A 16,260-nucleotide genomic window follows, 5' to 3' on the forward strand; every position below is an offset into this window, starting at 1 on the left:
AAAACTACAATCAAAGAGTGACAATATGTGATAGAAGCAACTCTGCAGACACCAAGGTCAGTAAAGGAGGGGGAGGAAGCACTCCAGGTGTCAGAGCACAGATTCCTCTGCAGCCTGTGATGAAGACTATGGTGAGGCAGACTGTCCCTTTGCACCCCACGGAGGTTAATGGCAGAGCAGATATCCACCTGTAGCCTGAGCAGGACCCAATGCCAGCACGTGTGGATGCCCCCAAACAAGGCTACGGTGTGTGGGAAACCACATTGGATCATGTTCTTAGCAAGACATGTGAGCCTGTGGCTTTCTGTGAGCTACTGCAGGCTTTCTGACAGGCCTTGTGACCTGCATGGGATCCATGCCAAAGGGCTGCATATTGCAGAAGGGATCCACACTCATGGGTTTGTGCAGTTCACGAAGAACTGCAGTCTGTGAGAAGGACTCATGTTGAAGAAGTTTGTGGAAGACTGTCTCCCGTGGGAGGGACCTCATACTGGAATAGGAGAAGAATGTGAGAGTAGAAAAGTTCTCCTGGGGAGGAAGGAGCAACAGAAAAAATGTGTGATAACTGACCACAACCTCTATTCCCCACTCACCTGCACTCCTGGAGGGGAGGAGGTAGACAAATTGAGAGTAAAGCTGAGCCTAAGAAGAAAGGAGGGGTGGGTGGTAGGGTTTTTCAAAGATTTGCAGTTATTTTACTCTATCCTACTCTGTTTTGGTTGCTAATAAATTAAAGGAATTTTTCCCCATGCTGTGTCTGTTCTGTCTGTGATGGTAATTGGTGAGCAATCTCTCTGTGTCCATATCTTGACTCATGAGCTTTTTGTTATATTTTCTCTCTCCTGTCCAGCTGAGACATCCAGTGAGGGTCAATCCACCACAGACCAATCTCTGGCAACAAGGCCAAATCATGCATAAAAGCATCTCTCAATACTATTATAAATGTGTCCTCTGTTGAAACAGAAGGGTCCAAATCCCCTCTTAAGAATGATCACTGACTTAATTCCTTATCCATGCCCAGGAATTAGCTGGGAGGATAATACAGTTTAAAACTATTCCAGGGGCTGGTATAGGAAATTTGTTTTCAAGCCCTGGGTTTGTTTCCTTGCACATTTTGTTTGTATTTTATACAAGCTCATCTTATGAAGCACATAATATCTCCTAACCTCTCATACAAAGACACGAAAGAAGCAATGGCTGTAAATTAGCAACTACAAAAACACAAATTAGAAATATGAATTTGCAACAAAGTGGTTAACCTTTGAAATGAGCTGTAAACAACATCTCAATGTCTCTCTTGTCAAGATAGGACAGACTGCTGCAGAAGGTAGACAAATCAAGTGAAAATTAACCTGGCTCAGAAAGGTTACCAGGGTAAACTGTAGACTGAAGTAAATAGCCTAATAATCCCTAGTGGGAATAAATTCTCTAGAAAGTTCATATCCAAAATTATTGTTTACTTCCTATGTTACTTTATTAGATATAGTAATGCATTCATTTATTCTGTGGAAGCATCTTAAATCAGAATTTGCCATATGAAATTTTCACTAAGCTGACTTAACATATTCCAAGGGCTACGTTTTGACATTTAACTACAAGGAGAAAAAGAGCACACCTTTCTCAAGACTGGCAGAAAATGATCAAGGAGGCTCAGGGGTGACCTTATTGCTGTCTACAACTACCTGAGGGGTGGTTGTGGCCAGGAGGAGGTTGCTCTCTTCTCTCAGGTGGCCAGCGACAGAACGAGAGGACACAGCCTCAGGCTGTGCCAGGGGAGATTTAGGCTGGAGGTGAGGAGAAAGTTCTTCACTGAGAGAGTCATTGGCTACTGGAATGGGCTGCCCGGGGAGGTGGTGGAGTCGCCGTCCCTGGAGCTGTTCAAGGCAAAGTTGGACGTGGCACTTGGTGCCATGGTCTAGCCTTGAGCTCTGTGGTGAAGGGTTGGACTTGATGATCTGTGAGGTCTTTTCCAACCCTGATAATACTGTGATACTGTGATACTGTCATTTCTGTTCAAGGCAGGGCACCATCTTGTGCCAAAGTCATTAAATCAAGAAGCACATCCTCTCCCAGTTACCTTGTGACACTGGCCAGGACATATATAAAGAAAGGTTAAGCAGAACCATATCTTTCAAATCTCAGGACTATAAATATTTTCTATTTGCTTTTGCTATTATCACAGATTTTCATGTCGAATGGGCAATAAGTTCAATATTTTTTACTGAGACATATATCCAGATATTTGATATTAGTAAAGCACATTCCCAAATTTTCAATTCATTCTTCAGAGGGAATTTTGAGGTACATACTGTTCTGTGGAGCTAATACATACCTAGAAGACTATTTTTGTTCCTGGAATCCCCTAGAAAAATAAGCTTAAACTCTCATTGTACTGTTCCACTCATTCACTTTAGTAGCCATTGCTTGAGGGACATTTAAGCAGAGCTTACTGAATACTTTTAAAGAATATAGAAAGCTCTTTTCAAAAGGAAAAGAGTGGGGGGTAGTTATAGTATTACAAAATACTGGGAAAAATCAAACTGAAATATGTCACATCAAATGATGCTCCTAATTAGGACTCAATTGGAATTGATGACGATCCACCATCTTTTAAAACACAAGTCTGTTGGTATGAAATCTGTTCTCCTGTCTTTATCCGTTCTACTGGATATGCTAGCTATTGGTGGCAGGAAAATTCAAATACAGGGCAGAAGGAGTAGCTGAGTGTACAGTACAGTCTCTGTACAACTCAGGACATTCTATAGAGTATTCTGAAGCTAGCTGCATTTTCAGAACAGAATTTTACATGCTAATGTATATGTGCTCCATGGCCAAACACAGTCTTGCTCCAGAGCTTAAAGTTTAACCCTAGGAATGCCTTTTTATGGCAGACTATATCCTGTTCATTTTCATCCTACTTAAAGTTTAGGCTTTACCATCTCTCTGAAGGGCTGCTTCTTGCACACAGAGTTTGGCAAATCAAGGATAAATTTGTGTATCAGTTTAGAATTGGTCTATCTCTACATACACCTGTAGAAAGTGTTGACTGTTATTTAACATTTTCGGTGAGGTGTGTTCCAGAGCAGACACTCTGACAACAGAGTCCATTTGGATAGTCCTTTACTTTCTGAAAATTCTGAATGACTGTGTGGCTAGTGATACAGATTCTGGGCCCTGACTTGAACAACAATTAATGGAGTATTTGTGAAATAGGTATTACAGAATTATAACATTTTAAAAGAACAAGTTTAGGTAACTAAAATGGAAAAAAATAACATTAAATAAGGCTGTAAAGCTCTACAGATGGTAATTATAAAAATGCTTCTACCTCCTTAAATGTGCAATTTTAAATATTTTTTTTTTCTCTCCATGTTTGTCTGTCATTATTATCTTTGTTTCTAATTCCCTGCAGACATTTCAGTCAGTCTCTTAGCAGTAGTCGTCAGCTTCTGTGGGCTCGCCTTGCTGGTAGTCTCGCTTTTTGTCTTTTGGAAGTTGTGTTGGCCCTGCTGGAGAAGCAAACCTCTCACTTCCAATGCCAGTAATGTCTCACAGGGCAACTCCAGTGCTCCTGCAGAGGTTTTTGAGAACAGTGAGAAAAAGGAAGTTAAAGAAAATGAGAAACCTACGACAAAAGTCCTTGAAGCTGCACTGAAGATTAGCCACACTTCACCTGATATACCAGCAGAGGTCCAGAATGCATTAAAAGAGCATCTAATGAGACAAGCACGCATGCAGCGGCAGATCACTGAGCCCACGTCATCATCAAGGTAAGTCAGAAACACTCACATTTGTGGCAGATGTCATGGGAACAGGTAGAGCCAGAATGCACTGCTGAAAATTTCCAGGATCCTGGACTATACCTAGTTCCTTAGCAGTTAGAGGTGAAACAGCAGTCATGTGAAAGGAAAGCTTCGGTGTGCTTTGAACAGAGTATTTGGGAACATGCAGAGCACTTTCAGTTACATCATTGTTGCAACATAAAAAGATCAAATCTACCTCTTCTAATACTTTGTAAATGCTTATGTTGCTGCTTTTAAGCATTTCACTTCTAGGGTTTGTGTGTAGGAAAATACCTTTTTAGTGGTTTATAATGTGCAAAAGGTATAAAGCTTTTAAAGTACTGTAAGCCTAGCTTTTCACAGAGTTATTTTTACAGATACAGCAGTTGCTTTTGCAGATTAAAGTTTCCCACTCCACTAAATGAATGACAGATTTGTCATTGATGACACATTTCTTTTAAGACAATGCTTATGACTTATAAAGGAATTAAAATTCTAGTCTAAGAATGCATTCTTATAGACTTCAAGTAATAGAGATTCTATACAGATCTTGAAATAAATGACAAGAATATTATATTCCTAAAGTTATTTCTTTTCTACTGAAGTGGAGGACACAAGTTATATTTTGTCTTAGGTACTGCTTTATACTGAAAAGCAGTGAAGATGTGTGCAGAGACCTGTACTTTTGAACTGTATTTTCTTCAGCCTGTCAACAAATTTAAGACATGCAAAACAAACAGTAAGCTGCAAAGGTAATATTTTACATTAAAAAAAAAAAAAAAAAAACCAAGAATGAGAAAATGAAGACTAAAGGAAGCACCTGAAGTATTGCATAATGCCATAGGTTAGGATAGAAATACTGTAGAGAAAGTAGCTTTCCCTCAATAAACCTTTCACTATCAAAGCCAAAACCTAAATAATAATTTAAAAAATAAGCTCACATTCACAGTAGTTATTGGAGGCAAAAGACTGGAGAAGATGTGCTATATATTTAGTGGGCACATAATTTGCTGGCCTTCAGTGAGTCCCTATGAGAATGTTTTACCAGTTTAGTGCACTCACTGAGGCAATGAGTGCTGAAGTGCTATCTCCCAGCTGTTCCAACAGTGTGGAATAAACAATAGATAACCACAGGAAACTCCCAAAAAACAAGAACACTCCTTCCAGGAGAGGTCTGCTTGACTTCAGTAGCTGAACCATCTCCTGAATTCTAAGCTCATAGAGCTGGCTTTAAGCCACATTGCCCTGATTATGTCTAGCTCCAGCTACCATATGCACCTGCTAAGAGAGTAAGCACAGTATCTCCAAGCCACTTTAAGGAATATTTCCAAAATATTGAGAGGACAACTTTGAAATTTTAAGTGTTAAACTAAAAACAGCTGATAAAAACTGACACTGATACAGTTTAGCATGACCATGATATTACACAACATTCTGCTGCCTGACTGTATATTAATTGGAAGAGTTTTCATGTGTGTGATGGTTTGGGTGTTACTCGCCCCCCCACACTTTAGAAATACCCAACTAGACTCAGCCAGGCTCTGGGAATATAAACGAAGCTATTTATTTACAGCTAGCACAATATACAAGCAGATATTTACAGTATATACAGTTATATACAGAAATATACAAATGAAAAGGTAATACAGAAACACAACTCCCCTCCCAGAAACCTGAGTCCCCAGGAGGGGCTCTCAACCACCCCTGCACCTTCCCCCTGCCCCTCTCAACCTTACCCCAGTCCTAAGGAAGAATAGAGGTTCAACAAAGAGGTTAAGAAGCAAAGGTGAGTGGAAGGTGAGGTTAGGGAGACGCAGCTCAGTCAGCAGCCAGAGTGAGAGAGTGACAAAATGGCAAGAGTGTTATCTAATGTTTTTGTTTCTTCAGCAAGACTCTGAGGGGAGTAGACATCACCATTGTTTTCCTTTCACAGCCTATCATCTAGTTCTTCTCACCAAAACATTCCAACTTGCTTCAAACTAGCACAATGTGTTAAATACCAACAGGTAATTCTGTAGGCAACCAAATTGTCTACTTTTCTGAACAGACTGAAAAAATAGCTGGCTAGCAAATGGACTCAAATAGACCCTGTGGGACTGTAGAGGAAGAAAGAAGTTCATGGAACATGATCCAATGTCACCTCAGGCTGCAGAAATATTCCCACAAACCTCTGGAGTGATTTGGACTGGGATCTAAATGCATATAAAATATGTACGAAGCCAAAGACAGATTTACAAAATTAAAACCTACCATCAAGCCTCCTCTTTCTGCATATGTTTGTAATTTTCTAAGGGATCTTTCCTTTTTTTCTTTCTTTTTTTTTTTTTTTTTTTTCATTCCCTCTAGGTTTTCAAGGTTAAATTTTCCTGAAAGGGACATTTTCATTTGTGTAGATTAACCTTGATTGTCCCACCTCAGCACTTAATAGCAAAGTGTTTGGAGACGTCACCTTACTTTTCAGTTTGCAGACAAAATCCACCCTTGGCATAAAATGTGTTTAAAATAAGGTGTGGGGTTTTTTTTTATTACTCAGAAATCATCCTTTCTGTGTTTGTAAATGTACTTTTTCCCCACACCTCTGTCTGCCTTAGGGGAGTCTTAACCTTCTAACAGCCTATATTAATTATTATGCCAAGAATGTTGTGTGCCCATATTAATTATTAGTGCTAAGTATACTATGTGTGAGCTGAAGACTGGACATTCAGGACAGCTTTCTGAGTTGCTCCTCCCTCATGAGTCTGGAGTGATCCAAATGCACTAATTCCTAACTGTATTTCATTGACAAAAGAGCTAAGAGAAATATTTCTCTGGATTGGATTGTCTCTTCTGCACTGATCTCATCTGAACGGGGGCCAAAAAAAGGGTTGCAACCAGTTTTGTGATAGATTCATGAAGCCATTAGATCTTAATAAAACAAATGGAATCATATGACATTGTGTTTGAAGCATAAGAGCCACTTAGAGCAGTAATAAATTGTGCCCAATCTCTTTTTACAGACTGCACATTTGACATGGAGATATATTAGTGTAGGGAAGCAATGTATTTTCTGCTTAATTAGAACTGTATAATTTTCATAGTTTTTGGTAAAAAGAGAAAACCTCCCTGTTAAAAAATGGAAAGAAAAAACCCAACAACAAAAACAACAACAAAAAAAAAACCCCAACCAAATAAAAAACCTCACAACTCTGAGGCACTTGTTTCCAGTTAACCAGTAAATTACAATAAAAGAATTTCTGTATCAGCAATGTTCATTTACAAAGATGTTTGCTGTGTTAGCAAGAACTACTCTTGATAGCATTTTTGAAAGCATTCTGTAATATAACTTCTGTGCTATTCCTTTCTTCAAATGCTCAACTGTATTTTCAAAAGACATACTTTCTGCTCTTTAGCATTAGGTGGGAGGGGAGCTTTCAGCTCTGTGAAGACTGAGTTCAATAAGAGGCACAAAGCCAAAAGTGATGAGCTTGGGAATATTAAGGTTAAAGAAAAACAAGTAGGTCTGTTGAATTTAGTGACTGCAAGGAGGAAACAGCATCCTCTGTCCTCTGAATCCCACAACTAATGATGTCCTTTCCTATACTTGGTCCAAAAGCCTGGTCTAATAGCATTTGTAAAAGCTAAAACACCACCTTATCTTTCAGTTTTGTTGCATATGTGGAATGCTTACTGAGTTAAAAATAAGCTTCATACTATCATTACTCCTGTCCAAGCACAATTTTATATGATATATTTACATACAGATATACTGTCTCTCAAAATGCATTCATTCTAAGTTATGTAAGGCATATGTATAACAGGAGTGCTATGTGTAAGAGCCAACAGAGATTGAAGGATGTGTTGATAGCTTCACATTTTCACAACCTGATTGCCTGACATCCTTGTACTTCATTATTACAGTCATTAATTCTTTTGTTGCTGCAGAACAAAAGAAGATAAATATGTTGCCATGACAACTATGAAGAATTTTAATAATTAACAGACCAATTAACTGCCTTGGTGAAATGCTGTGACTCAGAACAGATAGTAGGCACTCTGTAATTAAGACTTTGGCTTACTAGAGCAAAAGCACTGCTGGTTCTGATGGGGAACAACCATAGAGCTGCACTATTTTGCATAGTGACATCTTGCAACAATGACTACATTCACCAGAGGATGTGCATAAAGTTTGAAAATTTGAAAGCATGTTAGTCCTATAGAAATCATAGATTTGAGGCTTTATATGTTACTTTCATACTATTAACTCAAATCTTCATAATGCAAGAGAAGCTGAGGGAAAGAGAATGCATTGTGTATCCATTTTCAACCAAACAGGAAGCAGCATATGGCCAGCTTCACTGCTTGTCTACAGCAGGATTTGAGCATGATGATCTGAATGTCTCAGTGTAACAGCTGCAGGTGTGAGGAGCACTAAGGAAGGCCCTCTGTGCATAGATTTCATTAGCAGAAATGCAGGTAGCAGTAACACAGGTCTTCCTGGACTTTGTTATGAATTAAAGATAGTAAAGAGCTAGTGTCTAAATTGCTGTATGCTCAAATATTTATTGTGGCTACATTTTAGATGGAGTTCACTTCCTTCCCTATGTTTAGCACACTAACGTGGTTGTACTTCTCAGAAGATGAAGGCATAAGGCCAGCCCTGAAATTCCCTGAGGACAATATCATACTTTTCTGTTCACTCCTTGCTTCATTCCAGGGTAGAGGCTGCATACCACATATCCAGGAATTTTATTATTTAAGAGAAAATAAAATCTTTCAACTTGTCTGGAAAAAAAATAAACAACAACCAAATCAAACCACAAACAAACAAACAACAAAAAACCACCAAACCACCAAATCCAAACAAACACAAAAGAAAAACCTAAACCCCCAAAAACCCAAAGATAGCAGTATGAGGGGGTGTATTGTCCATCCAAATTTGAGTACGAAACACCTTGATTTTTTGGAGCTGCTTCAGATCTACTGTGGTGGTTTAGGTGTACCCCACCCCCCACACACTTTAGAAGTACCCAAACTAGACTCAGCCAGTTCTGGGAATATAAATGAAGCTATTTATTTACAGCTAGCACAATGTACAAGCAGCTATTTACAGTATATACAGTTATAGACAGAAATATACAAATGAAAAGGTAATACAGAAACACAACTCCCCTCCCAGAAACCTGAGTCCCCAGGAGGGGCTCTCAGCCACCCCTGCACCTTCCCCCTGCCCCTCTCAACCTTACCCCAGTCCTAAGGAAGATTAGAGGTTCAGCCAAGAGGTTAAGGAGCAAGGTTAGTGGCAGATGAGGTTAGGGAGATGCTGCTCAGTCAAAGCCCAGCCAGAAATTGCAGCAAAAATGGCGAAAGTGTTATCTGATGATTACATTCTTCTTCAGCAAGACTCTGAGGGAAGGAGACATCACAATTGCTTTCCTTTCACAGCCTATCATCTAGTTCTTTTCACCAAAACATTCTAGCCTGCTTCAAACTAGCACATCTACTCTATGAAGTTCTCCCTCTCCTGTGCCTGTACTGCATTAGGACTGCTGCTTCAACCTAGCAGCACTGTTACCCTTCTGTACATTTACTCAGCTGAACTGTGGTAGTTTTGTGCTTCATGCTTCCTGCAACCACTTCACTTACAGCAAAAATACAAATAATATCTACTAAATAAGTCCTGGTTGCTTTCAAGTGACAATTGACATTTCTGATTTAAAGAAAGAAACACAGCTGTGACAGCTCTTGTTTTCAGAACACACCACCAAAGGGAAACCAAGCAATAAAGCAAGTCTGCATTTGACAGCAAAAAGCAGAAGAAATTCTGATTTATTTTTTTTTAATGGACACTATGTATGCACACAGGAGGAAGCATTGAGCTTTTCCAGTACAGACTGTTGGAGTAGCGAAATACCAAGAAAATGTGAAGATGTCCCAAAATCAAACTGCTCAGTGGTGATAATGGTATCTCATGATGATTTATGAACAGTTTTTTTATACCACTCTCAGACAGTATGGCATGCCAGTCTTACTAGGAAAGGCCCAAATTCCCATTATGTTCCTGAATCAAGATAAGCCCATAAATACATATGCTTATGCAACACTCAGTTCAGAATTGCTAGACTTTATGCATACTGTTTCTTGCTAGGAGTACAGGAACCAGCTTTCTAATACACTAGAGAGCAAAGTGTGAGAAGAGAAAAGGGGGGGGGAAAAAAAGTTGATTCAAATGTTAAAATGTAATGCATCCAGAACAAAATGTTGCCAGTACTTCAGTGGGGGGTATTTATACAAGAATAATACAAGAATAATACAAGAAATATAATACAAGAAAATAATACAAGTAATAATACAAGAAAAGCCTGTACTTCAGTGTAACAAATACCAAGGTGTATGTAAAGTGCATAGGGTGGCTAAGTACTGTTCCAAAAACCTCCAGGCGCAGGCGCAGCTCTGTGTGCTTCCAGGCATTTTTTAGGGTGACTGATGTGAAGCGTGGTAAGTAATTAATTGGAAACTCACCCAAAACCTTCAAAAAATAGGAAGTACTCATAACAGTTCTGCAAGGGATTTTTTTTTTTTCCTGCTAGGCTATACTCTACTCGGGCCCTAGCACATTGGGATCATGCAGTGGTGGAGATGACAACCTTTTCTGAAAGACCCTTAATTCAGTTTAAGCTAGCCTGGAAACAAGTTTATAAATGCATGTATTGCTAGGATGCTAGCGGCCTTTCAGGCCAATAAGTCAATTCTGAACAATAATATCCTCTCAAGAAAGTTTTTTTTAATACTTGCAAAGCATTTAGGGGGCATTGAATTTAAAAATTATCTTAAAGAAAGAAACTCCTACTAATTTGCTTTTCTTGCATTTTCTACTTAGTAATAACCAGGTCTTTTCCCCACAGATAACTATTCCTCATTTTGTGTGTGTGTGTGCAGGCACAATTCTTTCAGGAGGCATTTGCCAAGGCAGATGCAAGTGTCCAGTGTTGATTTTAACATGGGGATGGATCCAGTTTTGCAAAGGGGAGAGACAACAACCAGCATTGGGAGAATAAAACCAGAACTCTACAAACAGAAGTCTGTGGATTCTGATGGACAAGAAGAAGATGTGAAAACATGTGGAAAACTTAACTTCACTCTCCATTATGATTATGAGAATGATCTTCTGGCTGTCACAATTGTCAAGGCCTTAGACCTGCCTGCTAAAGACTTCACAGGAACGTCTGATCCCTATGTTAAGATTTATCTGCTTCCAGATAGAAAAAAGAAGTTTCAGACACGAGTTCACAGAAAGACATTAAATCCTGTCTTTGATGAAACCTTTCAGTTTCCTGTAGCTTATGACCAACTCAGCAACAGGAAATTGCATTTCAGTGTTTATGATTTTGACAGATTTTCTAGACATGACATGATTGGGGAAGTTATTCTTGATAACCTTTTTGAAGTCTCAGATCTCTCCAGGGAAGCCAATGTATGGAAAGACATCCACTGTGCCACTACAGTAAGTAATATATTTCAGAAGCATTAATGTGATATTTTTGTTTCTCTTTCACAATTTGTGGCAGAGCATCCTGTTTTATCAGAAGTCTGAGGGGGAGAGGAAGTTTAAAAAAAGTTGTCAATATTGTTCTTTGAGTGAAGGGAAGAAGATGCTTAGGGAACTCTAAAATTTAACTACTCCAAATTCTCTGGGAGCATACTGTCACTCTTGTAGTCCATTACACACAAATAAATAAGATTTATAATTTAAATGGTACATCACAAAAGCCACTACTTAGCAAGAACAATTAACATTTTCCAGTTATCAAAATACCCTGCCTTTGAAAGTGACCCTCTATTAAAAAACAGGGCCCATCCTAATCTTGCTTTTAAAGGCTGGGATTTTCATAGTTTGGGAGTCTTGTGAAGGAAGAGGCTAAAAAAATGCTCAAAGTCAAAAAATACTCTTTGCTGGTTCCCTGGTGCTTAGGGCCTCCAGTAGATGTGCTGCTGCAGGCTACTAACAAAACATAAAAGAGGCACAAGCAACCAGAGTTAGGAAACAGATGTAATTTGTTTATTATTGCAAGCTAGAAGGATGCCTGTGACAGGATGAATTACAGGCTACTAGCAGGAAAACCACCACATTGTCTCTATTAACCTTGAATTTCAAACTCATCTTCTCGGGCTGTAATTTAGGGGAGGGGAGGGAATTGAATGGTGAGGTGCAGGGTTCTTTCTTGGGTTTGGCTTTCATTTTTTTAACCACTGTGCTATTTATGCAGATTTTTTGTTGTTGTTGAGAACTCTGGAGAGTTTTGGAGAACATTGAATAATCCCTAGGTTTGAGTATGGGCTGGACTTCCACAATCAGTACTAGACACTGCTTCATTGACAGAAGCTTCACCCCATCCCTTCAACAGAGATAGAGACATGTCTCTTTTTTCCAGGTGTTTTTGTGCTGTTCATGCCTGCTAGGAAGTGAAGCATAGGACTGTATTTCTAGAACAAAGGAAACAAAGAAAGTGTTTCCTCACTGATTTGAGCATAAGCAGTGTTTTTCCTAAGGAGAAATATTAGAAAACAGAGCATAATGGACATAGTTCATGTGTGAGAATTCACAAAAGCAGATATATATAGATATATATATATTAGAATCATAGAATCATAGAATAGAATCATAGAATCAGTCAGGGTTGGAAGAGACCACAAGGATCATCTAGTTCCAACCTCCCTGACATGGCCAGGGGCAGTCTACCCTAGATCAGGCTGGCCTCAACCAGCCTGGCCTTAAACACCTCAACCAACTCCCTGGGCAACCCATTCCAGGATCTCACCACTCTCATGTTGAAGAACTTCCTTCTCACATCCAGCCTGAACCTACCCATCTCCAGTTTCACTCCATTCCCCCTAGTCCTGTCATTCCCTGATATCCTGAAAAGTCCTTCCTCAGCTTTTTTATAGGCCCCCTTCAGATACTGAAAGGTCACAAAAAAGGTCACCTCAAAGCCTCCTCTTCTGGGTCTACCAAGCTGATATGAACAGCTTCTTGCACACCTTCAGAAAACTTCATCTGTGTATGCTTAGTTTGATCAAGATCAGAATTCAGGTAAATTTAAGAACTGTGTTCTTAGGCCTAAAATTTAATTTACCTTTAAGGTCTTGGAATAATAACCCAATAACAATTTATGAAATTTCTTTTAGCTTTGATATTATCTTCAATACTTCCGTATTGATTTAAATGCTTACTCTTCCTTTGCAATGGGGGTATGTGTGAGATTTTTAGTTGATAACTAGAATGGGTTTAGCAAATCAGAATCCCTGGACTGTTCATCACTGATTTTGAGCAGGTTGAAATGCTATGCCAAATTATGCAGTTGGGAAAGATGCTAATAGGGATATGAATTCAATGGTTGCTGATCTTAGTGATGAATTCTAATTCAAGCTTCCTGCTCACTAAGGTTAGTACATGGCATTACAGTACTTGATCCATTCTCCTGGTGTTTTACTATGTAGGAAGCTTAGGACAAAACATGAAGTTTTGGGATTTTAGATTTTCATTCAGTATAGTTAACTGTGCTCTGTGTGTTTGGATCAGTTGTTTCCACTTAAACCATTAACAATAAGCAGAGTAAATGGATTTGTCTTCTATTACTGGATGACAGCATCAGCTTTCACAACTTTACACTTTTCTCTGACCAATATGTAAGAAACTGATGGCCAAATGAAGTTCTGATATAAGTTGTCCTGTTACTGTATGTGTAATGTGCTCCCTTGTGTTTTACTTGAGCTATTTCATGTCTGCCACTTCAGAAACTGAGATCAGGGAGGCAATCCTACACAGGAATAAATTGTGCATAAGGTATTCAGCAGTTGGGAACTGGAGTCAAACACCAGATCTCAAGTTTACCAAAATCACTAACAAATAACTAATGGTTGTGAGAGTTAGTTTTACTTAGATGAAGCTTTGGGAAAATAAAGTCTATCTGGTTCTACAATAAGTGAAAAATAGCTGTACTCCAGGCAAACATGCTTTGTTATTCATAAAGATTTTTTTACATTTAAATAAGCTTGTGGTCTCAGTTTGTACTTGCACAGCAGAGCATAGGAACTGAGATGCCATTCTGCAAATATGTTTCTCTCCTGCTTTTTCCTTCTTCACCTCTGCTCTGTTTCATTGTATGTTCTGTGAAGTACACCTACTGGATCTATTTATCAAGAAAATAAACTGCAAAATTTTACCACTGAAGAAAGCTACAACAGTAAATGGAATTATAAAAATATTTGTTTGGACATCCACAGAGAGTTTTCTATTGGTACAGGACATAAACAACTTGGGGAAAATTAGACTGGATGCTTGTACTGAGTCATTTTTGGCATAAAAACAATTATTGTGGCTATCTACACTTTGGATGCCCTTTTCACCTTTTTTTTTCATAATAATTATTTGAAATTATTTCACAGAAGTGCAGGATTTGCCACCACCTTTACTCCTCCTGCCTCCAGGTTTATTATTATTTTCAACCATTGATATTTATTTTGTAGTTTGTGGGTTTTTTCCTTTCATTTTTCATTCATATCTTTGTATCTTTGTTACATGTCATGTAGAAAATCTACAGCTGTTTTATAATACGTAGCATGTACCAGTTGCAAGCGCTAAAACGTTTTCATTTCTTTATGTTAAATTATCAAGGCAAACTTGGTGTAAAATCCATTGTGGAAAAGAATCATCTGTCGTGGAGGGCCCATAGGCCCAAAATAGGCTGATTTATGCCTTTTCCTGCCTGGACATGTTTTTCTGCCCACAGCAGAGGTAAACACCTTAAGTGGATAAAGGGGGCATAAAAAACCTGGTGTCATAAACTCTGGCCTGCCCAGGGCCCCTGATTGTGTAACGTGGTTGTATAAGCCCATGTGCCCAGCTCATGTTTACTGGGTGCTAGGCCCATGCTATCCCCATATTTGGAAGGTCCAGGCTTGTGGCTTTCACCTAATATGGTATTGCTTTGGCTAACTGCCAAGCTGATTGGTCGTTCTAGTGGCCAAGGGGCCATAAATCTCAGCCCACATTTGATAAAAAGGGATACACAGGTAAACAACGTGCTCACTTAGACTCATCCGTACTGCTTTTTGCTTGTGCCTGCCTGTCTGCCAGTTTGCTTGCAGTGCATCTACTTTATTCTGCAGAGACAGAGTCTCCCAGCCAGCCGTGCACACCTTGCATGCCACTGTGGTGAGTTACCAGGACGAGATCCTGTACTGTCTGCCTTTTCCTATGGAGCTCAGACATGCACTCTATTACATGCCTGCTGCCTTATTATTGCCTGGTGTGCGCCACTGCCACAAGTTGCCAGGACTAGACTCTGGATTGTCTGCACACGATCGGCCTCTGCAGCCAGGTTGAGACTGTGCTGAGACTGCATGGCTTCGTAGTCCTTCTGCACCTGAAGGTCTTGCCTCTCTGGTCAGAGCGTCCAGATGAAGCCAGAAGAACAAGGTCAGAGACTGTCCTTTCCCCAGAAGCCAGGAAGATTCTCCTTTCCCCTCAAGCTGGGAGGATTCCAGCCGCAAAGTCCATGGGCAGAGTCCCCTGAAGATTGGACACTTGCATAGGCTGTGACATAGCCCTGAAGGGTGATTGATAATTAATAAGAATTTGTGAGTAAATGCTTTAATGCCTCTGTAATTTCTATGGCCTCCTGGCATAGAGCAGAAAGAGCCTTAGCCCACCTGCTGGTCAAGCAGCATATTGACCCTAAGTGGTATTTGCCATGGGGAAACTCCTCTCTCTGTTTAATAGTTTGAATGCATGCTAGTTATTAACAACTTACTGTTTGATATTATTCCTAGAATGTCTTTCATAATCATGTAGAACATATTAATATTAAAATTCAGTGGTTGGGGGTGGTGAGAGTTCAGAAGATTGAATTTAATAAATAATGTACTTTTATAAAAATATCCTCTCACACCAATTAATTTCTCCCCTCCTCCACAATTGGCATAGGTGGCAGAATCCCCTCTGCGACATCATCCTAGATAGATGATAATATTAACGCCCTGAAATTTTGCTTATAACATAGTGATTGAATTTTCAATAAATCATCTATATTTTACTTTTGTTTATTTGATTAAATAAAAGCATAAAAACTCAAGGCAGCTTGGGACCACCTGTGAAGATTGTTCAGTAGAATATTGTAATTCTTCATACACTTCAGGAAATTAAATCTGTAGCATCACAGGCAAAGAAATAATGTTGAATGGATTGTTTAGTCAACACATATAGCTTCTGTTTTTGCAAAGTTCTTGTGAGATTTGCATGCATTTCTGAGGTTTTGTTGCTGCCAAAATATACTGCATACTTTAAAAAAATGAAACAAGCACATAAGTGCAAATACTCAGTATTGTAAAATTAGGTACACAAAAAAGATCACGTCTTGTGATCTAACACTACCTGGATGTTAAAGCTTATTGACTTCCTGTTATGCTTTTCAAAATGATTGATTGCTTTATAAATCTCTGC

General features: G+C 39.2%; 1 protein-coding gene across 1 annotated transcript in view; it reads left to right on the top strand.

Moving 5' to 3' along the window:
- Positions 1–16,260, top strand: part of SYT10 (synaptotagmin 10) — a 41,998-nt gene that overhangs the window by 14,685 nt on the left and 11,053 nt on the right. The window contains exons 2-3 of the mRNA XM_064155547.1: positions 3,413–3,770; positions 10,698–11,262. Of these exons, the coding sequence (XP_064011617.1) occupies positions 3,413–3,770; positions 10,698–11,262 (923 nt within the window). The remainder of the gene's footprint in view (positions 1–3,412; positions 3,771–10,697; positions 11,263–16,260) is intronic.

The sequence above is a fragment of the Pogoniulus pusillus genome, chromosome 15 (genome assembly GCF_015220805.1).
Source record: "Pogoniulus pusillus isolate bPogPus1 chromosome 15, bPogPus1.pri, whole genome shotgun sequence".
Taxonomy (NCBI): Eukaryota; Metazoa; Chordata; class Aves; order Piciformes; family Lybiidae; genus Pogoniulus; species Pogoniulus pusillus.